Below are 23,923 nucleotides of genomic sequence, written 5' to 3'. Positions count from 1 at the left end.
TGGCGAGGGATTACTCATAATTTCCTAATTTCTGCAAACCAGCTTTCAGAATTAATAGTTCAGATAGTCTAATTTAAAAACCTGTGTATTTCTTTAAAATGTAACACATAAAAATATGTTCCATCCTGACTTGAATTATTGTTATACAAATTTTGTATTACAATGATCAAAAAGATGAAGTACCAATACACTTCCACGTGCTTGTGTGCATGCATCCAAATCTGCCAGCAAAAGAAAAGCATTTCAAAAGAATTTTTGCGATTGAAGCTTGTACAAAAGAAGTCTATTAAAAGAGCAGCATATATATGCTTCTTTTAAGGTTATCTCCTGTGGTCCTTGGAAGAATGATAATTACATTAAAAGTGAAACTCACTGCATAAGTCACAACATATACTAAAGGCTGCATGTTAGAATAAAGGATACATTTTTTTTTTACGAGCATTAAACGAGTACAGCTACCAACTATTAGTGTGAATAATCTTAAAAAATAAAACTGTCGGTCTGCCTGAAACTGTTGATGCATAAAAGAATAGTATAGTGTTTGCACTTCTGGGTATATGCAAAACTAATTATACCCTGGGCTTGCTGGCCATTTATGCATTTTACAAGGACTGACACCTTTTTTAAAAAAAAAGATAATGGCTCTACCAAGCTTACAATAAGCTCATTTTACCTACATCACCAGCATCTTGTCCACATCATTTTACATCTTAAGTCACTTGTTATGTATGTATCACACAACACATTCAGGATCTACTGATTAAATGAAGACAAAGCCCAAAATAAGATGAAAAACAAATTTAATTCAAATGATTTGTTCATTAACAAACTATAAGTTCACAGCTAAATTCAAGCATTTGCTAACCATGATATTACATCTATTAAAAACAACCGCCATCACAAACGCATTATGGTAAACTCTAAAACGGAGTATCACAACCCACTTTGTATGCAATTACAAGGACGGCAGTGCATATGCTTTGATCTAGTTCACAAAATTCCTTACAATAGAAGCAAGATCCATGGAATATCAAAGTACGATCTTGTGACCAAAAATTAAATCAATCATTTTTACAATAAACACCTGACAAGCATGAGAAATAAACAATGTCAATTCATCATCTCAAGCAGAAATGTAACAAACATCACCCGAGGAATCATGAACAGAAGGTAAATGATTTCTAGCATAGAAAAAACATAATTTAAAACATTTTTATCAAGACCAACAATTTCATTCTTCTTAACCTTAAACTTTAGAAAACAAAGCCATTTGTTTCTTGCCAGGTAGGGCCAAGACTATGTCCAAAGCAAGTGAATTAGTCGTTTATCCAACACTAGAAGAACTCTTTACAGTTCTTAAGAGTTCTTAAATGAACTATAAAAGTTTAACCCAAGTGCAAACCACTTTGGCTTTTTTAGTGATTGGATATATATATATAATTCATTACAAGATATAGAAACACTGCAGCATCATAACAAGGCTCACTTTTGTAGAAGTTCCTCTCTTGCACGAGCCTGCAGCTCTCAATGAAATCTGGTTACAATTTTAAGTCAGTTCACATGCTTTTCTCATAAAACTTCATTTTAAATGGTTAATTTCATGTCACCCTTTAATCAGTGCAACATGGATTTTTCCTGTACGATGATCACGCTGGATATTTTGTTACTTTGTCCATATTTGATGAATCTTCCTTGTCCTTGCTAATCTGGGTTACCCCTGACCTCTTCCTACCCAACCTCCCCATATGCTTGCAAACTTTACTTCCACACAGGATGATCTTTTCCTTGAGGGCGAACTGCTGGTTTCATGGAAGGAGCTGCTGTGGGTAGTTTTTCTGATTTTTTCTCTGCCTTTCGAGAGGAATTGGACTTTACAGAGGAGGCCATTGATCTCTCATTTCTCTCTGACAAGTTTGAGGTGGAGAGGCTGGTTTCAGGACCCACCTGCAAAAGAAAATCAGTGTGAAGTGCATAAACATGAGAAATGAAAAGCTCATTCATAAACTGATGAATATAAGTAAGGAGGATTAATATACCAGTGCTGATCATTTGCAATATGCAAATTTAATGGGAATGAGACATGGGAAAGAGATGAATGCTTGTGAATACACATATAAATAAGGTAAAAACAGCATTCTTGTGCAAGAACTATTGCTTATAAGTTATGATTTTCATGATTATTTTTACTATTATTGTTATCCTTTTGCTTTTGTAATTTGATGTTTTAACTTTTGAGGACAGAAATGGCATCATGACAGAGTTAGCACATTAGCCCAGATCCTGACTACAGTTGTAATGTGATTGATAGTCAGGGTTAGTAGCCCATGTTTCATATGTCTAAAAGCCCAGAGTCACCTTCACCTACTCCCTACCCTCTTTTGCTACCTCTGATACTAACCTTGTGGTCACAACTGTCAGGTTTGTTTAAATGTCCCAACTCCATGTTTCACCCTTGTTAAAAGGTGTTCAATTTTCTAACATATAAATCTTGTCATGAGCACAATACAAAAGGCACAATTTACCAATCTATGTGAAAGTTACACAGTAGTCCACTTTCATATTCTTTCATTTTGTTTCCTTCAGAAAACGTTTCCAGTAGCCTAAATATTGTAGTCAATCTGCCAGGCTGCTCTCTTACAGCTACTGATCAAAATTTCCAAAGATTAAGTCTATTTTACAAGACATCATGCAAGCTGCCCTCACAGAGTGGTGCCTGCTGTCACCATTCTTCTTGGCCTTGTGTCGGTCTCTAGTTCGCTGTGTGTGGTTGCACCTGGGCGAAGTTCTGGCACTGCTGCTCTGTCTCCCATCTGCAGCCACCTGCTCAGTCCTGCACATCAGCCATCCAAAATAAGAGACCTGGTAAGATGGTATGCTCTCCATACCCGATGACAGTTTCCAAACACAAATGCGCTTGCTCTAAAGAAGCCATCTCTTTCCTTCAACAACAGCCTACTAAAATCACAGGCCTAGAGGGTGGAATGACGACATTGCTGGACTGTGTTTCAGATAGATTTCTTAAATATGATGATAAGCCCAAGAATGTGAATATGCCAATGAGATTAGATGGAGCAGAAAACTCTCCAGATATAGTTGCTATCAGAGCTGTAGCACTGTAGCAAGCGAGCAAGCAAGTACAGTCTCACAGTTCCTTATACTTATAATTTGAATCATTAGTATGCTTATTCTTTATCTGAACTTGTGTTTTGAAAATATTTTGATACCTTTTGATCACTTTGAAAAAAAAAACGACACTAAGATTGCATATAACACAAGTGCACTTTGTCTCCACTGAGTTACACCATTAAAGTCATTTTTCTGGTTAAATGCCATGAAGGCATGAGATGTGAAAATGCAGGTTTAAGTGTCAATCACATGACAAGATGTGAAACATAAAAAGACGAACTTGCTACCCACTGCCAGGAACAATGACAAGCACTCACTGCTGTTGAGCAGAAGCCAGGAAATTCAGAATGTGTGCGATGGAGGCGGATGATGCTGCTGCAGCGGTCAAGGGATGTCCAGGTTGGATCTCAAGGCCTTCCTGGTAGTGGTTGAGTAAGTAGGAGAGTTCAGCCAGCTGTTGTGCTTGAAGAGACCCTGGAGGCAGACTTGCTGCCTGTCTGGTGGAGGAGCCTGCAGCTCCAGATCGTTCAATTCTGTCCCTCCTTTGTGACGTTTGTGGTGACAGTGGCTGGGTCACAACTTCTGCCACCTTGAAAAGGCAAAGCACAATAGACACAATGACAGCACATCAAGAAAAAGCAGAAATCACAATATTCTAACTAATGTGAGTGATGACTCGCTGTTATCCCAACAAGAAAAAGCACAAATCACAATATTCTAATTCAAGTGACAACTCGCTGTTGTTCCATGCAGGATAACTGACACGAGCAGTGTCATGACAGACATGTTATACAAGTTATACAAAACAAGTCTTCTAACACATGGAAACACCTGCTATGGGTCTTGGGAGACCTTCAGGAAAACGCTAAGCTCTTATTAAAGTTCCTTTTGTTTCAGTAACATCCTCCTGCCCACTACTTTGAAAATTGTTAGCAAGAGCAACCCAGATGTAATCAAGGTGTCAAAAGAAGGATCTGGAGCCTGTGAATAGCATGCAGGACAAGTGAAATCATCAATTACTCAGAGTGCATCATGCAAATGACACGCCGTGATGAAGAATAAGTAAAAAGCACTTGTGTATATAACATGGAGTCTCTGCAGTTCCCTGTACCCACCTGTCTGTTGCGCAGCTGTTGTAAGCGATGTAGGTCTGTGCTGATCTGTGCTGCCTGGGCTGCTTCAGTTAGCTCCCAATCAACTGCAAATGTATGCAAAGAAAACATGCACAACGTATAATGCAGAAATAATTCCCATGCAGACATCTGGGGAAAGTGTTTCTCATAACTCTATCCTCAACTGGTGAAGCAGCTTTTATTCATGATGTGCGACCATCCACATCATGTTAGTCCTGAGCCCTGATCTCGGTTTTGAAACACCTAGGGTCTCTCTCTCTCCTCTTGACATTTTGTAACATGGGTACTCATGATTAAACTTGATATTAGGTCTATTACCTTACCTACCCTAGGTAGCACTTAATCTGATCACCATAAGATCAGTCTACATACTTTGCCTTGGTGTTGCCCTGTTTCAAAAGACTCAGCCAAATGCTACTGATGAATATGTGTGTGTAGAACCATATAAGCTCAAAACGAAGATGCATAAAAAAAAACCCAATTAAAATAATTCAGAAATTACTATTTACTCTAACATTACCATTAATGTGCCACTATATGGCAATATTTGCTATTTTCCAAATAAGCTGTACCATGTAAAATCTCGACATTTTAATTAAAGTAAGATTACAGTTAAGGTTACAGAGAGTGAGGTAAGATATTCATGGAACACTTGCACATACCTGTTTCACGTGAAGTCTCCAATGAGTCAGGGTCCACATGATTATCTCTCTCTGGTTTTTCATTCACCATGCGAGGTGGTTTATCCAGCAGCTATGCAGAATGAACAAAATGGATGCAAAATGAAATTTCTTTACTTTACCAGAAGAATCCAGTACTGGATCATATTTTTATTGAAATAATTTAATTGCAGAAAGAGAGAATAAAACGAATCCAATACCAAGGCCCAAGACATCACTAAGGTCATCATTACAGTAATAGTTAAGTCATTTATAAAGTAAGGAAATTGAATTCACTGGTCAAAATGGTTAAGATAAGACTTAATTTGTCTCAAAGGACAATTAGAAAATAATAATAAAACAGGTAAACACAAAATCTTAGTCTACCGAGAAGTATTTATGACATGTTATTTCATCTGCCATCCTCTGATAAAATTAATTTATTTAGCACCATTGTGAGGTCCCAGATCTTTACTTTTACTTCTCATAGGCATTTGATTCTTAATGACTTGATTTTTCCCTGCACCATACCATCTTGATATAATGCTGAAGCTCCTTCTGTCGTGCCTGGTGTTCCTCCAGCTGCCTGGATATTTCTCTATAGCTGTCATTCAGTCTGTTGTGTATATACACATGCAAATAAGCACGCACACAATGGTCACTTTTATATGTGCAGCATAATAATTCATTAGTTTTGCAAAACAATCACAACATTGCATCAGAAGTACATTATGACGACACCATTCAAAAAGTTAATATTTATAACATCATTGAATGTTAAATCTCTGCGTGCACACACACACACACACAAACACATTTTGTTTAAAATTTCTCCCACATCTGAGTACTGGCGACAGTTCATTTTACTAGGCAGCCTGCAAAATTATGAAGTATCTCCTATTTCCTACCATCAAATCAAGTGACATCAAATCTGACAACATCTGATTGAGTAATGTCCCATGCCATAAATGGTACACAGCAAAAAAGAAAAGTTTAAAATAACACACAGAGGCTGTAATTCCCCACCTGTTGCTCTCTTGCAAGACACTTTCCGACTCCCGTTCTCCATCTCGACTTTGCTTCACAGGAGGAGACAAGCACTCGATGCGGCGTTCCAACAGAAAAACATCTGCAAAGTATCAAAAGCAGCTGATGTTACTAGCAGTCCCAAACTGCTTTCCTCCATAAGGTTAAAATGCAGTCAAGTGGTACAAGATAAAGCCTGTGAAACCTGTCATACACACTAGTCTGAATTACTGCACTGTAAAAATAAAGAAATGTTTAGATCCCGTATTTCATTTCACTTCACAAATCCTGCACAGCCATGAGAGAACATATATACATACTGATATTCTGCAGCTTAAAAAAAAAAAAATCATATTTCTATAGTGACTTTTTTCATAAACAGCAGAACTCAAAGTGCTTTCCAATAATAAAAGTGCACATATATTGCATGCTCTGCTGTCAAAAAGACCAGCTTAGTGCACATCATAAGAAGAGAAAAAAACAGTTCAGCAAAGAAAAAAAAACGGAAGATGAAGCGGTCATGTAACACAACAGCACACAATGTGGCAATAGCCAGTTTCTCTTAGGAAGAATGCTGGAAGAAGATCAAGCCAGGTGGCGATCAGCATGAAGAATATGGTGTAGAAGTAAGTTAGCAAAAGGGAGACTACCCCAATCAACGTCAGACTAAGGCTCTAAATACAATCGTTTGTTGCTCAATTGTAAAGAAGTTAAAGCAGAACTGATCCATTATATCGTGTAAAAAAGTGTTTACAAAGCACTATCTGGATGCATGACAACTGGGAAGAGAATGGTACAAAGCAAAGACTACGAAGAAAGTGGTAAGCATACAGAGACCATTAATCAACAAAAACTTTGATCTCAACTGTATATTCCATAAAGAAAAAGGCAGAAAGCCACAGACAATCCAGCACATAGGAAATAAAGAAAGATGTAGATCCACAAGTTGATGATGATAAAACCAGAATACATTGTAAACAAAACAGGAAAAGAGAAAGAGCTGCCCCATTCAGCTTGCTAGATTCAAGACCTAAAACATGATTCTACTTTTTACCACCGAAAGAAGAAAAAAAACAAAACATGATGCAGCTTCATTACCTTCATCCTGAGGTTGTGCTTGCGACTCTGCAGGTTCCTCCCTGTGGTTACAGTGGATGCTGTTTTGACTCACCCAAGCATTTCTTAAAGTAGAATGGGAGCTTGTGCTGTCAAGATCGCTCAGAGCAAGGCTCCGTTCCACATCCAATGGGTGTCGTGCTTGCAACTGCAGGTCCTCTTCCTTTTGCACCATGTATCCATTGTTGCTTCTCTCGACATCCTTGCTTCGGCGGCCTGAGCAGCCATTCTGTTGCCTTCTGCGAGGTAAGTCTTTGTGGCTGCTTGGGATATCCCGAGTGGAGATGAAACTGAAGTCTTCATGAGGCTGTTCCTCAGCGAAGGATGCCAAAACTTCCTCCGCAGTGCTGAGCAAAGAGTGGGAAAACTGCTGAGGAGGACGGATCATGGTGGCATGAGTTGATGATAAGGATGCTGGGATAGCTTGATGGCCCTGGCGCTGCCGGACCTCACTTTCCTGCACTTGGGACTGATTGACGAGGCCACTGTTGTGCAGAACTCCGTGGATATTCCTGGTGAGGATAGTGGAAGAATCTCCATCTCCTCGAGACAAGAGGCCAGCGATGTCTTCAAGTGTCATGATGGCACCACCACATGACACAACAGCCCTACTGCCCACATGATTTTCCCTATCATCTGCATGGCTTGTCTGGTGCAGACGCGAAGATGAACGCGATGATCCTGATGCCAAGTGGGGTGAACCTGACAAAAATTATATTCATAAACTTTTCATAAAGACCTTATACAAACCTCAAGCTCATTAATACTCTTGAATTTTGAGCTTTCTTTGTTTTTTCTTTTTTTTACATCAAGTCAAAGTATAGCTTTATCATCATGTTCCCTTTGTACTAGTGCAATGCTGCTTACCTGTAGATTCATGTTGAACTTCAGTTTTGTCAGAATTTTGACTGAAAAGGATTGGAAAAAAAAAATGACCTGATAATCTCCGCATAATCACAATCATACAACCTTATAAAGAGGAGACAGCCCTCCATTGCTGTTTTGAAGTTTGCAGTGTGTGATGTGTATGTGTGTACATGTATATGTATGTGTGTGAGAGTACTCATGTAGGTGTACATCAAGACTGTAATTTTTAAAAATATCTGCTGCTATCTCTCATAAGTACCATGCATGCCAAAAGCTTTTTAAAAAATGTCAATCATTCAATTTTATGATTTCATACAATGTCTCTTGATAAAATCTGACTTCCAGCATACTGTTTCAGGGCTTGTGCTAAGGCTAAATTCTTTGGGGTCCCAGGGACCCCTTCAGATTTTTAAGGGGTCCCTGTTCTTCGCCCAAATTTGAAGGGGACCCCATTGATGAAAATTGAAGGAATCCTCCGAACTTTTAATGCGTACTGTACGCAATTTTTTGCGTAAGCAGAAGCCCTGCTGTTTACCAAGACACAACACAGCCAAAATAGGTATGACACCAAAAGAAGTAATCCACTGACTGTGGTTGCAACCAAATTTCAGCTCACCTACAGATGTTGAGATATAAAAATCTATGTTAAGTGAAATTTTAAATGTCCTGCTTTCAATGGTAACATTTTGACAAAGGTTCACATAAAAACATTGTAAAGGCTGTGACCACGTAAAGACCAGCTGGTGACTAATTTGATACAGCCACAGCTCACTGATTGAACAACCTCTGTATCTACCTGGTTGCTTGTGGACTGCTGAAAGAGGAGGCTGACAAGTTGGCTGCTGGTGCTAAATGGAGCTGGGAGCTTGAAGTGTCAGGAACAGTCTGAGATGTTAAAAGGCTGGCAAAGCTTGCTGACCCCACTGATGATGCCATAGAAGTGTTCAAGTTCTGCAATAAGCAGGCTAAGTGGAAGCATTCTTAGGCCAGGTGTTTATGATAAACAGTCAGCTAAACTGATATAATTTTATAACAATTTTAGGTGACAGCTGGGAGCTAACTTGTACATCTGCAGACCTAACTTCCGTAACCAAAGAAAGACTATATGCAGTTTCTCCATCTAAGTATTACCTGTAGAACATCCACACAATACATATCTGTTACATCACCAACTGCAGAACTTAATTCAGAGGACTTTAAAACTGTCAGCACCTTTCTTTCTTTTTGTTCAACCTAGGCTTTGGCACTCTAGTGTGTTTTCAGATAGAAAATGAAGAAAGTCTTATTTTCAGAGAAAAATGTACTCATGACCTAGACAATGAGCTCCATTACCATGAACAAAAGTTTCTCAATTGGCATTCTAATTAAAAAAATCTACCACATCCCCATTATTAAAAAAATAAGTTTTTCTTTTTATATTTGTTGTTTATTATGTATCCTGTTTCTTGTTTAATGATGACAGCAAATACTTAAGAAACTAAAAAATGAATAACGATTGATTAACTGATTGATTTCTTGTATATCGTAGAAAAAAATGAAGGATTCAAATAGTAGCATCCTTTCATCAAAATAAAAAAAGAGGGGGGCCCTACCTTACGTTGTGGTGTGCTAACTAGAAGGGATACAGCCTCATTCCACTGAGATTGCATAATGAACTGCAATTTGGCCAAGACTTCCACCCTGAAAAAGACCAAGAATATGTTATTAAGTTGGTTACTGCTCTTTTCAATCTTATTCATTCATCCTTGACTGGTACTTGTCATTGTGGGAAGCATATGGATAGACGTGGTAGCAGACAAGGCCCACTTGTCTTGGTGTAGTGAGCAGGTCATACACAGCTATCTGCTTTTTCATGTTTGTAAGCCATTTCGCGCTCTGGCTACCATGGCATCGCCCACTCTCCAAGAAATCTTGAGGGACAGTCTTCAACAAAGAGTCATGCCGAGTTACATGGCCATACCAGACTAGCTTACGCTGCTTGACTGTTGCAAGTAGGAGTTTCTGGTTTCCTGCAAGTCCAATGACCATGCTTCATACAAACTCAATGGCTCTATGTTCTCTGTATGAGATCCTGAGCAGCCTCCTCAGGCACAAGTTTTCAAATACCTGGATTCTCCTCTCTGTATTGGCAAGCAAAGAGGTTGATAAGCTTATGGTTCTGTAGTTCTGACACTGTTTGCTGTTTCTTTTCTTGGAAGGGTAAGACTAGCAAGTCCATCCTTTCTTTGAGTCATTCTTTGCGTTGCCAGAATCTTTGGCTTGAATAGCTCAGCCGGAATGTTGTCAATGCCAGGTGACTTTCCTCCATTCAGACTCCAAATGGCTCTTTTTCTCTCTTCAGACTGGTAGGTCTGCAAGTTTGCTAGTTCTAGTCTGGTTCTACTGAAGGATTTTAGCACCTGTCTTCAGCTGGAAGTTGCACAGGTCTTTGCATTATTCCATCCACTGGATAAGTACAACAGTGCTTTTCAGCGAGAAGTTGGCAATTACTGTCTTCAATGACTGAGATCTTATGCCAACCTGTCTTGGTGAGAGTCTTGAGTAGTTCTTGGCATTTCTGCTGTCACCCCATATAGCACTCTCCTCTACTGTTTGACACTGGCCCATTGATCCAGTTTTCCCAATAGCATCCCTTTCCTGATCACAATTCACTTCTTTGTACTTGGAAGCTGCTTCTGGTTTGCTTCTTTTTTCTCTCTTCAAGGCCCTCCTTTGGTCACAGAGATCTAGGACGTCATTCATGACCCAGTGTTGTTGTTTCAACCCTGCACTTCCTGTGTGTAAGCAACATACACCTCACACAGCTCATGAGGCTGCATAAGAATCGCAGTTTCTCCTAAATACATTATTTCTTTATGATGCATTTAGCAAAAATCTAAATCATTTTAAAAAAAAAGACAAGCCATTTGATTAGCAAGAATTTTATCTCTTTATAAAACACTTATGTCATATCTGAAACTGGTGTCAACAGAATACCATCGAAAAATGCAGAATTCTCTGTAACCTTACAATCTAAAACACTGGCAACACTGCTGAAGAAAAACACATCTTTTCTCAAGGTAAAGAAGTCCATATTCCAAGAAATTTTTTAAAAAAACCCAACAAAAGATCTAGTACAGGTGGTATCTCTTGACAAAGCAAAAGTTTTCAGCACGAAGTGAGCATTGCATGTGGTAAGAACAGAGGCTAATGAGCACCACAGTAACCACTGAAAAAACTGGTGTGTTGGCCTTGTGTTTGGCCTTTTAAGTCATTTTAGGGCAGTTGCCTGACTATTTGAGTACTTTTCAATGATTAAAGAACTAATGTAACCTATATCCTACGGTCGTGTCGTCTAGTACAATCAAAGAAAGATGTGTAAGTTGACACTCACCTCTGAGATTCTAGCTTCTGTTTTGCCTGTTTCAGTGAAGTGTTCTCTTGCCGGAACTTACTCAACCTGCCATATGAAGCATACAATTAGTATCAAAGAAGCTTAAACTTGTTTTCTGGTACTTAACCACAGACAGCAGAAGTAAATGTTTATACATCAGCCATATATGCATACAAGATACACATATACACTCTCTTTCAGAAAAACCAGAGACCTTTAGAGATGGTACTCATTTTCATCAGCCTTAGATTGTCTGCAAGTGCTGTCAGATGGCACGAATGGTCTCTAATTACACTACTTTAATGACAAAAGTTTATGACAATATTATAATTTTGCTGAGCAGATACATGTGACATTCTCCACAAAATGAGTTTTCAATAAGGATGAATCCATGTAACTGAGCTGTAGCTATGAAGACATTCGCATCTGTCAGTGCAAACTGCATAGAAACAGTCAAATAAAAAATATGAAGTTCCAAAAATTCTCTTGATACCAGAGTTGTCCTTCCAGTCCCCAGACTGAGTTATACAGGTTTGAAATGTGCAAGTATGGTAGCAGCCATTTGAGAAAAGCATGTTTAAAGTTTTTCAGCAATCTCACAAGGTTTTTCCTTAGCAATGGACTGACGGAGTTGCCAGCTGCCTCCCCCTTAGGCCAGTCACTTCCACTTCTCTTTTAACATAACTGTGTTTCCTTCTTAGTTTAATGATCAAGGAATCTAATTTTACAAAAATGTGAAACTGCACAAAGTTGACCTTATTCACTCCTTTCTAGGCCTCTGCTACCAAACTGCTATGTGCAAATTAAGACTTATTTTGAGGTGGCAGGTCACATATGGTCACCTATTCCTGCTTTTAACATTTTTAAAATTGGGTTTTGGAAAAAGAATTCTGATTAAAAGTCAGTTGAATGCACAGTCTTACTGATTTTCCTGCTCTGCCAACTGCTGCCGGAGGTCCTCTTCTTTGCGGCTAGTGTCCTGTCGTAGAGCCAATAGTTGTGTTTCAAGGTCTCGCTGGTGTCTCTGATGAAGTTCAGACACTGTTCTGCGATGTTTCTCAGCTGTCCCTTCCTGCTCCAATCGCATTTTTTCATGAACCTCCTTCAGTTGCTCAGAAATCTATAAGGGACAAACAACACATCATGAAAAAAATTATACTGTCAAATCATCAAAAGTATTAAATTTCCGGCCTGTTTAGTCTTAGGACGACTAACCAATAATTCTCCGAAAATCATGGAATTCCAGGAAAAACACCTGTAATCAGATCAAGTGTGTTAAATCAGTTGCATATCAAACACATGTACTGTTTTGGTCTTCATTGTCATTCTGTAATTTGATGAAGTCCCATAATAATTATACGAAGCCCCTAAAGGAAGACAGGTCTGATGCACACACTTGAAAGTTTACAGGTAAACTCACCTCCTTCTCCATCTGTGCATGCAAATCTGCTTCCAAGGTTCTTTGGGCATTCTCAAACTTAGCCTCTGCTATTGCCATCTCAACTCGCAGACTTTCCTAAAGAACAAAATGATGCATAGTTTAACTAACAATGCAAAAGGGCTATTTTTAGAAGACAACCAAGAAGCAAGTTAGGTAAGTCCCTAAATTTACCCCACAAAAAATTACAATTAAAAAAACCCCACAATTACACCCCCACAAATGTGTTTAAAGGCATCCACAAAGGTGAGTGAGGGCGATGACAGCAATATCTAATAGAAAGATTATTTTTTCCCTTTTTTTTTACCAGATTATTTATCTCTAGCCACCCTAAGACCAGCTGTTATGGCTTAGCATATCCCACCAGGAGCAAGTCTTGAAGGAGTGCAAAGGGCCGTATCGCTTAGCTTCTCTTATAATCTTTGAAACTAAAACTTCCCCATCCCACCACATACACCCTGTGTGCATAAACACACATGCAGCCCACCAACACTAAACTCACACATATAAGGAGAAGACTCCTTTCAATTTTGAAATTAAACGCTTTTACTTTCATCTCCTTGTAATGTTCTATTAGTTTTTCAATAGCAAAAAAAATAATTGTTGCTACCTCTATAAATAAAACTTACTTTTTCCCTAAGGGCACAGTCCACCTCCATCTCGAGTTTCTTGACATCTGCTTGAGCCATGTGAAGATTCTCTTCTAGCTCTTCCATCTTCTTTGTTTGTTGTTCATGCTTTGCCTGTGATGATCAAGCCTCTGTTAAACATGTTGTGTGCTATTCCACTAGCATTTCTAGCAAAATTCTGTTTACATAAGCATCATCATTAAAATGAAATTAATTTTAATTACTCACTCCCTGAAGGGGATATATGAAGGGGGTGATTTTGATCATGGTTGAGTTGCTGAATAAACACACACTTGCACAAATACATGCATGTACATATACTTACAAAGTAAGTACAAAATGTGGCACTCATGTCACAGGTAAGTCATTTATAAACATCTTTCCCCAATCCTTGAATAACAGGTCAGTTTACATGGGAAAACAGGCCTCCCTTGAGTTGTCACAGCTAGAAGCTATGCAGGCTGGGTTTTTTGGTACAATTACAGTTGATGAAAAGCATAAAAAAAAATCATTGTGCTCACATGCTCCATCTGCATGACCTTCAGGTTGGCATCCTTCACCTGGTCAATCTTGTTCAGCAGCTCCTTCTCTCTCTGGTACCAGCTGTCTTGTTCCTACAACAGTGTTCAGCAACACTAGGAATCTATGACCCATCTTACAGCTTGCCCCTTTAATGATAAGAATGCTTCATCTAGCTAATCTTACTTTTAAGTGCTCGCAAAGTGCAATTATTTATTATGGTCTTTTTTTTTTTAACTGATTGACACAACTCGCTACAGTCTACCAATCCTGTAATACCCTGATGTTGGGATGGTACTTACACTGTCAAAGCTACAAGCAATGGAAGAGCATACATTAATGAGGTGTTTCCAAGCAGTCATGAGATCATGATGCTGACCTTTTTTTTTTTTTTTAAAATACACCAAGAGCTTGATTGGGTTATTTAAGATTCCAGGCTTCTTGTACTGAGTTCAAACCAGTAACTTGAAAATATTTCAGCCCTCTTACACACTTTTGTGCAAAATTAAATAAGTGGCTCATTAAATTTAGTTAACTTAGGACTTGAGGTCAAACTTCTGTTAAAAACCAGGGATGCCCAACCTAAGGCCTGCAGGCCACATCCGGCCCACTCATTTCAACCAGACACAGCATAATTTCATTTTTTAACATCATGATTCTAGCAAAACCGCCATGCTCTAGCCCAGGAAATTTTATATCATGTCCAGTGCACCCCTCAGGCGAGAAAAGGTTGGGCACCACTGAGTTAAACCCACCTGGTGCAGTCGTTCCTGTGCCTGCTGTGCTCTTTTCTCGGCCAAGTCCCGTGACTCCTTCAGTTGTTCCCAGTCTTTTTCCATGAGCATCACTCGCTCCTTTTCAGCAGAAAGTAGATCTTCAGCATGCTTCCGAGCATGAACGGCAGTTGACAGCTGAAACATATGGCATCATGGTGTCAATTACTGTGAACACTGCTTTCATGGTAACCCTTTTTCCAGAATAATAGAGTCGTGTTTCACTTATCAATGGTGCCATTAACACAATGATTGCAGTCCATTGTCTTCATTAGAAACATTTTATTTCCCCAAAGCAGCAATTAACATTGAATAATGTGCCCTTTTCATATATTTATAACGATGGACATCATGAGCTTTTCATTAACATGGGAAATTCTTGAATGAATTAATATATGCAATTTTAGTAAGAAATAAGGTAAAATAATATGTAAATGCTCTATTCCTCAAAAAAGAGAGAATGTGTATGTGTTTGTGTGTATCATGTGTATATATGTCCTTTGTGTATAAATGTTTGAAACTGGTTTTTTTTCTTCCTGTTTAAACATTTTTTTTTTTAACACACCTCTTCTTTCATCTTGTCCACAACCTCTGAAGACTTCTCTTTCTCTTGTTTCAGTTCCTCTACAGTTCTTGCCAAGTCTTTCTCAAAACTGTCTATCATCTCAAGAAACACAGGACACTCTAAGAAATATTCCACACATTTCTTAAAAGTCATAAAATTACTTCCACTATTTTCATAAATTTAAGGTAGGAGAAAAATGCTCCCTAAAAAACAAAGAAGCCAGATTTAAGTTTATCTTATATGGCAAGAAATAGATTTAAAAAAAAAACTTTCTCATCAAGTCCTGGAAATTCAGAAAAATAGGTGTACCTTATATAGAGACTATCTTCAATCAACTAAGGCCTCTAGAAACAGGACCAATATATATTCCAAATTTCTAATTCTATAGCATACAAATTGAATGGAGTTTTACTTAAAGATAGATTATATTAAACTATTGCACCGGCTGTTCACAATGAAACCCGAGAAAAAATGGGGAAAAGAAGACAATCAGACAAAGGCTCAAAAAAAAGGTTGAACTTACTGTTTGCTGTTTCTGAAGTGTCTCTTCAATCTGCAACTTCTCCTTCATCATCATCTGCATGTATTCATCCTTCTCAGCTTCTCTTCTCTTCCATCTTTCTACAACTTTTCCCAGTTGCTATGAAACACGCATGGATGGAGATATTGACTACAGAGGTTTACACACACACTCCCTCTGACACACACACTCTCACTCATACCCACCCTCTCTCACTCACTCACACACACTACCATTCTCTCATAAACACACACTTAGGTGAAAGTCCCAACTTATCCACCAGACTTTGAGGTTCCCTCCTACTTCAGTCTTATTCAAATTATTTATTTAAACAGAATATGCTGGTACAAGCAACCAGCTTCTTACACCAAAGAACTCACCTTGTCAAGTTGATCAATCATGAGGTCCTTGCGCTTGTCGGTGGACACAGCAACAACCAGCTGCTGCTGAAGCTCCAAAAGCTGCAGTCAATTAAGACATAAAAATGTCAGTTATGAAACAAATATTTATATATAAATAAACGCATAAACAGAAATACTACGCAGGATGAATCAGTCCACAAGCATCTGTTAACTAATTATGGTGATAGCTTTAAAAGATGTAATACAAAGCATTCAGAGAAAAATCAAAAAGCTAGTAAAAGCATGACACACATGAAAATGTTTATTCAAAAGATGCCTTTCTCAATACTCAGAGAGACAATTGTTTATCTTAGCATTTTTTGAAATCCTCTGAAAGGAGGAAAGTTACAAATTACACTACCCTAAATGCTACAAATTACAATATATTTCATAAAAGAAAACTTTGAATAATATCAATGACTTTCTTTTTATAAACTACTAAGACAGACAAATTTTAGAATTGGTTAAATTCTTCAAAAGCAGCCACCTTTAATCACCAGAAAAGCAATCAAGGAGCGTTAGTATCGTGAAAATTTAGAATAAAGATCCCATTTGGATGTGAGCTCTTTTAGTCTAGCAAAGAACAAATATAAATGACAAAGATTGTACCTTTGCATTCAGGTTTTGTATCTGCTGTTCACAATGCTGAAAATTAAAGGAGAAAAAAAAACCCTGAATCAAAAGCCATATTTGGTTATTAATCGTTTATATATATATACACAAACATCTTAATCATCACTGCTTTTTCTTTGCAGAAAATTATTTGCATTCTACATTTACAAATAGCTGAGAAGGAATTATAAGGTGATGATAAGAGGGAAGGGTTCTATGCAAGAAGCAGCGTATCTGATGCCGGAGAGGCCATCTTTTCTTTTCTTTACACATCTTTTTCTAATCCAAGTGAAATGTGAAACTCAGATTTTGAAGTAGCTACAGCAGAAATCTGAAAAAATGGCTTATACTTCACCTTCCGCCGGTAACGTTCTTTTTCAAGGCAATCTCGGAGGTAAGCATTTTCATTATGCACAGAAGCATCACCTCGGGACATGTCAGAAAAGATCTTGTAAGAGAAACTCGGGAAACTATCAAACATATCTGACACCTCGTCAAATCCTTTCATCCTGCAAAGGAACCCATTACAGAGCAAATAAATACATGTAAGGATAATTTATGAAAATTTTAAAAAACAGAAAAATTCTATCAGCTACTTAATATGAAAGAGCAAGCATCATACCCTTACATTACTCACAGTATAAAATCAAACCCTATAGAGTGGTTTATCTACCAGTACCATTCCCTTCTCCTCTACATCACCTTTTTGAACTAACATGAAAAAGAAATCTGATTGATGTCACAATAATTTACAGGGCTGTCAGTGGTTTTACTCTGGTTTCCTCTATGCGCTATGCGCTGTACACTGTGTTGTGTGTATGCATGTTTGTGCAGATGTTGGGTGCATGTTTGTGCATGGAAGTACACTTGACACCTACCCTAGAAGGGTGTATGGTTGTAGACTTGTAATTAAAGCACCTTGGTGCTGGGGAATGGTGCTATATAAATCTGCTGTATTCTTATTAATAAAAGTAGTAGCAGTGACAACATCCACTTAATGTAACTCTTCATGTACAGAAAATAAGGCAGAAACAGCTGGTGAAAGAAATTTGTTAAATGTGGAAACAGTGAACACAAAACTTATACAAAGTTCTCTAACTTCAAATATGGAAAATTAAAAACACACAAATAAATTCTTAACTGACTGCATGCTGTGTATAAAGGCAAATGTTCACCAACCCTGACAAAGAACTGCTCTCAACATCATGTAGACTTCCATGCCTATCTGGCAACTGGTCTGTACCTAAATCAGCATAGTCAAAGCCTTGGTGGTCTGTAAAGCAAAAGAAGAGAAAATAAATTTCTTCTATTTGTACCAGACTTAAGAATTAAAATATAGGTTATAGGAATTAGCTATCTGAAATATCAAGCCTAAGGAAAGAAAACCCAGCGAAATCAAAAACAACCTGCTTATCTTTCTTATCATTAAAGGCAGGTATGGACGCCCTTACCAGTTAACAACATGAAAAAAAGACACAAAACTGGAACTAGGCTGTTAGACTTTAAGAAACTCATATACACTTTGAAATCCATATGCATGATAATGACATAAGCAGAGGTCCAACTCATTTTTTCTAACTCCACTGGGTCTTTAAGGATTACCCAAAACACTTTCTATTACATTTGTTATCTCATGATAAGTGTTTGTTGTCTCATGATCTCTTGTAAATAATGTCATCTACATAAATATACAAGATATGTAAACATTTTACTCTGCAGTCTAAAGAATGCTATCAGTTTCTCACCAAAAGGCGCTGAATCTTTTGGATGTTTGAGCATGCTCTGTAACTGGGTGCGTACTTCCTCTACTCCCTGCATTTCAACGCTGATGCTGGTGGTGCTACCTTTACTTAGCTGAAAAATAACACACAACAACACCAAGATTTTTAGCAACATAAAAATAGCACTTAAAGGCCCCTTGCATTTTATGAATGGAAAGCATGGAGATACACCATCTACTAATGCAAAAATACAAGGTTTCAAACACTCATGCACACACATGGACATATGCACAAGCATGCACACACACACACAAATGCATACACATCATTGCGCATGCACACACACACACAAATATCTGTCTATGGTTGTGGTACACATCCCACCTGCGTTGTAACCACTTCTGGATAGTGATGACTAAACTGGTCTGCATCTGGAGGATAGATAGACCCAGGTGGTGGTTGTTGTATCCGCTGTTGTAGCTGCTTCTGTTGAATAAGCAGCTGTTGCTGTTCATGTTGTAACTGCTTTTGTTTTTGCAGAAGCAAGGTTCTGTTATCCAGTGCACTTGCAGTGGACTTCCCTGCAGACTTTAACTTTGGTTCAGAGTGCAAGTGGGTAGTGGATCTGGCCATGTTGGGAAGAGAATTCTGTGGGAGCTGGGTTTGAGGTAGAGTATTCTGTGGTGGTAATCCTTGCCTCACACCATTGCCACCACGTTTGTGGTCTGCAGATCTAGGCATTGCTGGTCTGGATGAAGGAACGGTGTTGTGGCTGCTGTTCGACTCTTTGCCCACCCCACCGACACGACTGTGGCTGTTGCCACTATTTCCTGACTGGACTGAGCCCTGGGAGGACGTCCTGGACTGTAGGGAAGTTCCCACAACAGATACTCCTATTTGTGGTGGAGGCATGGAATTTGAACTCTCTCCATCACCTGCACCATCCCCATCTCCACCAACAGCTGCTGCATCACCCACATGAAGGACATGATTGGCAGTCTGTGCAGAGGCAGAGCCTTGAACAGCTGGTCTCTGGGCCCCATTGGTTGGCTGCCTGACATAAGACATGCGGCCGTGCATAACATTACTGCTTCCTGCAGCTGTCAGCCTCTGCTCTGCACGACTCAGTCGAGGACAGACCTGCTGCGAATTACTATCGCCACCTGTGCCAGGCCCTACTCCTGTTCTGTGTGTGGCAGTTTGTTGGTTCCTGGACCTTCCTGCAACAACCTCCACAACTGACTTCCTGTTGTTCCTTATATTAGCTGCATTTCCTTGTCTGATGGTTATGGCACCAGTCACCTGATTTTGTTCCAACCCCATCAAGCTGGTCTTGTCACTGCCAAATGCTTTGGAATTTGAAGCTGGCCCATGCACAGCTACCAGAAAAGGGGCTGTAAATGCCTGAGCATCATGGTCCTCATCTTTCACGGAGTTTGTATCATCTTCATCATCATTTTCACCATGGATCTGATGCTGCCCATCGAGCTGACTAGCCTCCACCATTGTTACTGTGCATGTGGAAAGAGCCTTAGAAATTGTGTCGTCATTATCTATTTTCTCCTGTTCACTGGCATCTGTGGCCTGTAACAATCTGGATGCAAACTGCTGCCCACCATAAGTGTAGCCTATGGCATGCTGGTGATCAGTGTTTTCATCTCCCAGGTCTGACTGGAGAGTCTTGCCAGACATTTCGCCTTCGCCGCTGACTGATTCTCTGTTGTTTTGGTCCTGTCCCTCTTTAAAGCTGCCATGTTCCCGGTCACCATCTTCTGGAAAGAAATGGTCATCTCTCTCCAGACTGTCGTAGAGATTTGCTGTCTGATTGAGGTAGTCATCAGCTATGAGGATGGGCAACTGCACCAGCTGGGTGTGAAGAAATGTGTTTCGCTGAGATATAAATGCTGCACCTTTGTCAATGTCATCATGGCCTTCGATGATTCGAACATTCTGAGACTGATCGACCAAGTATGCTCCAAGACCTGCTCCAGGTGCAACACAGTCTGCCTCTTCTGACCCATGCAATTCTGGTCGGCCTTGTGTAAAATCCGACTGAATGAAAACTCTTCTGGGCAAGTACTTTTGATCTACAGTTGGCTGATCGTCTCCATCAGAGCCATCAAACTGAAGTGCCCGTGCTGGGGTAAAAATGATATCACTTCCTTCTTCGTCACTGTCCTGTGAGGCAAGGTGGGCATCAAAGCCATGAGCTCCTATAGGGCTGATAAGTGTCTCTATGTTTTCTCGTTCCAAACCATCCTCTTCCTCCTCTGCTTCATCTGCATCATCATCTTCCTCTACCATCTCATGCCAGGTTTCATCTCCATCGTTGTTATCATTTTCTGTGCCTTGGTCCCCAGAATGGCTGCCATAACTTGCAAGTCCAGTATGAGGGCTTTCGCAAGCACCATCTCCACTACCATCTGCTACTTTCTGAAATGCGTCAATAAGCTTGTCAGCCATATTGATTGCCAAGTCTGTCATTGCAGCCCTTGATGAAAAATCTTCTTTGCCAATGCTGGCCATTATGTACGTCTACTTGGCTGTGAAAACCTGAAAAAGTTATGCAGAATTTTTATGTTCTCCAGAAACTTATTACATGATGTAAAAGAACATACTAATAACAACATTAAGTATTAAATCTACATTGTTCTATCTTTAATCAGTTTAAGTGTGTATTTAACTAGCAATTAAGCTTCTTTACAAGGTTTGGAAAAAAACTGTCCTCATCAATGACTTCATCACTTGCAAATCTGATAAAACTAGATAACATATTTTGAGATGAATACTTTAAGAAAGCTGATCAACTAGTCAGAAGAAGTATATATATAAACAGAAATTAGAAGACAATATTTCCTTCATATTCTTAATTAAATGCAAACTATTTTTATAATATAACAATTGAATTTGTTGAGCACATTTCCCAGTGTAGATGCTAGCTCAATCCGCTGCATAAGAACAACTATAAAAGACACAATGGCAAACATAAACAAAGTGCATAAATGAAGAAACAAAGTGAGCACAATAACATGCATGATTATTTCTTTAAAACATTGGGTTTTGAGGCCACACTTGAAAGCTTTGAACATAGACATAGTTTGAAAATAAAGGGGCAGAATGAATTCTAAACAGTGGGGAAATTGAGAAAGAATGTCTGCCAAATTTCTCCCAAATGATGCTTGGCGCAGAGAGGAGGGCAACACAACTTAAGAGAACAACTTGGGTGGTAAGGCATCAGCATCTCAGGAAGGTATGCTAAGACTATGGCAACATATAAGAGGCCATTAAGGCTATGACAGCATATTGAGGCCACAAAGACTACGACAGCATATAGAGGAAGACAAAACAAGCAACATTACTCTGAGCCCTTTGAGGTTTTGTCCAGTAGGCAGTTAAGGAAATGACAAGTTGAGAGCTGTAGTAATCCAGCAAGACAACCAAAAAACCTGACATAAGCTTTCTGGTGGCAGAAACTGATAAGGATGGGATGGATGTGACTGATCATTTGACACAAGGAAGATGAACTTCAGACTGAATTGAATTCAAAACACAATGATGCGTCAATGATAACACCAAGATTTTGATGGTCTAGGAAAGAAAGATGTTCATCCCACACAAAGTACAAATGGTAGATAGCAAAATAGCAAAACAGTTCAGTCTATTTGCAAAGGCTCCTGAAAGGACTTCAGTTCTGTCATCATTTATTTCCAGTAAGTTGATGGGCATCCAGGCTTTAAGTTTTCAGAGTCTGCACTGTTCTGTGTGCTGTTGCTGAAAATGTCACGAGATGCTCATTTCTTATTGAAAATAGACATTCCTCCAGTACTTGGCCATCTATTCTTAACCTACCATGTCACAAAAATTACTAACAAAGTATTTTTTTTAAAAATCACTTTGATCCTCCACGAAAATTCTGATAATAAAAATCAGACACTTTACAAACCTTTCATAAATCAACAAACAGCCGAATATAAAAAATTAATTTGTTTTATGTTCACTAGAGATGAACGCCATGATATTTATCTGTTATAAATTTTTTAAGAATGAAAGCGTCGGTGACTACATTTTCAGGTTTGCTTTCGTATTAAAATAAATAGGCAGCACAAACCACATTACATGACAAATATTCTACTAATTAATCATCACTGATGTGTCCCACAACTGTAGCAATCGAACTGATCACAGTCACAGCTAAAATGGTTGTCACCGACAGTAAACGAGTTCGACAGACGTGCTCCAACAAGCAAACGCCCACATCGCTGATCCATGCTCATAACGCTCGTGTTATTAAATAAAATCTAGAATGAGCTCAGTATCTGCATCAGATTTGTCTTAAGTAAGTAAATTAAAAGTTTACCTGCAATGGGTTGGCACATGACAGCTTATCGTAAGAGCAGTACACAACATATCAACAACGCTCAGCGGTAGTTTCAGATTTTTAACCCACTTCGTGTGCGCTAAAGCTAGCCAGAGCAAACAAAATGGGAAAACAACAAGAAAATGAAACTGCGGAAGAACGCGAAAGAAACGCCTTGTCAAGTTATACGAGGGAAAGCCAACTTAAAGAAAAAAATCAACTGAAAATTTTACTTTCATTTATTTATGTCGCACTTTAATTATTTCAGTTGACTCTACTCCGTTGTAAAAGCATTTGTTCGATACTAGAACGAGGGCACGCGCACCTAATACTAAGATAATGATAACACGCAACATATATGTGACCTTACACACGAGATATGTAGTATCTTTGTATTGCAATGAGTGTGAGATTTAAAAATTGTATGCACTGTTAGTGTTCTTGAGAAAAATTCACGAATGCCATAACCCAAAACACTGATGCTCTGTGGTAGCCAAACAATCAACAATAGATATATAGCCCCAAGATATAATCGATCGACTATATAGAGACTGCATGCTATTATTGAGGGTGAGATGGTAAAAGAAATCCCCTAATATCTGTTAAAAACTCCATACCACTATTAGGGAAGCACGAAAGAACCTAAGGCAAATACCTGCTATGATTTTCTAGCCACTGTGAAAAGACGCAAATTAAACGTGGCATGGGCACACGTCTTACAGTTGCCAAGCCTGACGTCGTCAACAGCCAAAACTTGCAAAGACGATCTTGTTACAAGAGGCAGAGTCAGACAAAAGAAGAAATGCGCTAACATCCGAGTGTTGACAGGGTATTTTATGTCATCAGAAGCTCCATTGACCATGACCGGCCGATCAATCACCAAAAGGATGTGCATCAGTCAAAACTGGGGATATTGTATCTCTTCAATATGCGTAACCTGATCAAGGATTGCCACTTAAGAAGTGCTGCTTGCTTCCAGTTTTGTTTCCTGTTGCCATGATGTACCACAGATATCTATATATATTCTCTGATGTAGCCTGCTCGATCCTGCCCACTTCAAAATTCCTTGCACATGCATGGCTATAAGA

At 38.9% G+C, this 23,923-nt stretch overlaps 1 protein-coding gene across 2 annotated transcripts; it reads right to left on the bottom strand.

Annotated features, from left to right (window-relative positions):
* Positions 1 to 783: 783 nt before the first annotated feature.
* On the bottom strand, positions 784 to 23,896 carry LOC112555172. 2 transcript variants are annotated; one of them, XM_025223428.1, is made up of 26 exons: positions 23,491 to 23,896; positions 18,863 to 21,031; positions 18,503 to 18,611; positions 17,937 to 18,030; positions 17,113 to 17,266; positions 16,755 to 16,790; positions 16,125 to 16,205; positions 15,748 to 15,864; positions 15,225 to 15,323; positions 14,642 to 14,797; positions 13,889 to 13,981; positions 13,368 to 13,481; positions 12,721 to 12,816; positions 12,224 to 12,420; positions 11,301 to 11,366; positions 9,520 to 9,607; positions 8,724 to 8,878; positions 7,928 to 7,968; positions 7,043 to 7,762; positions 5,945 to 6,047; positions 5,450 to 5,534; positions 4,922 to 5,012; positions 4,242 to 4,324; positions 3,444 to 3,715; positions 2,704 to 2,830; positions 784 to 1,944 (listed from the first exon to the last, which is right to left on the bottom strand). In XM_025223428.1, exons 2-26 carry the CDS (start codon positions 21,002 to 21,004, stop codon positions 1,759 to 1,761), a joined length of 5,505 nt encoding a protein of 1,834 aa, XP_025079213.1. In that variant the 5' UTR covers positions 21,005 to 21,031; positions 23,491 to 23,896; the 3' UTR covers positions 784 to 1,758. The 2 variants fall into 2 exon arrangements, with proteins under 2 accessions (XP_025079213.1, XP_025079212.1); XM_025223427.1 differs by lacking the exon at positions 23,491 to 23,896 and adding an exon at positions 22,836 to 22,961.
* Between the last annotated feature and the right edge of the window lie 27 nt (positions 23,897 to 23,923).

Source organism: Pomacea canaliculata, linkage group LG14 (assembly GCF_003073045.1).
Source record: "Pomacea canaliculata isolate SZHN2017 linkage group LG14, ASM307304v1, whole genome shotgun sequence".
Classification (NCBI taxonomy): domain Eukaryota; kingdom Metazoa; phylum Mollusca; class Gastropoda; order Architaenioglossa; family Ampullariidae; genus Pomacea; species Pomacea canaliculata.
Note: the sequence above shows the minus strand (reverse complement) of the source record. Positions and strands in the feature narration are given on the sequence as shown.

What these genes read in the sequence shown, in the direction of transcription:
- LOC112555172 (XM_025223428.1), bottom strand. Translation starts at nt 21,004, where the DNA reads ATGGCCAGCATTGGCAAAGAAGATTTTTCATCAAGGGCTGCAATGACA. An exon ending in TTGGCAGAGCAGGAAAATCA is followed by an intron (nt 11,367 to 12,223) that starts GTAAGACTGTGC and finishes TTCATATGGCAG; the next exon opens with GTTGAGTAAGTTCCGGCAAG. An exon ending in GGAGACTTCACGTGAAACAG is followed by an intron (nt 4,325 to 4,921) that starts GTATGTGCAAGT and finishes ATACATTTGCAG; the next exon opens with TTGATTGGGAGCTAACTGAA.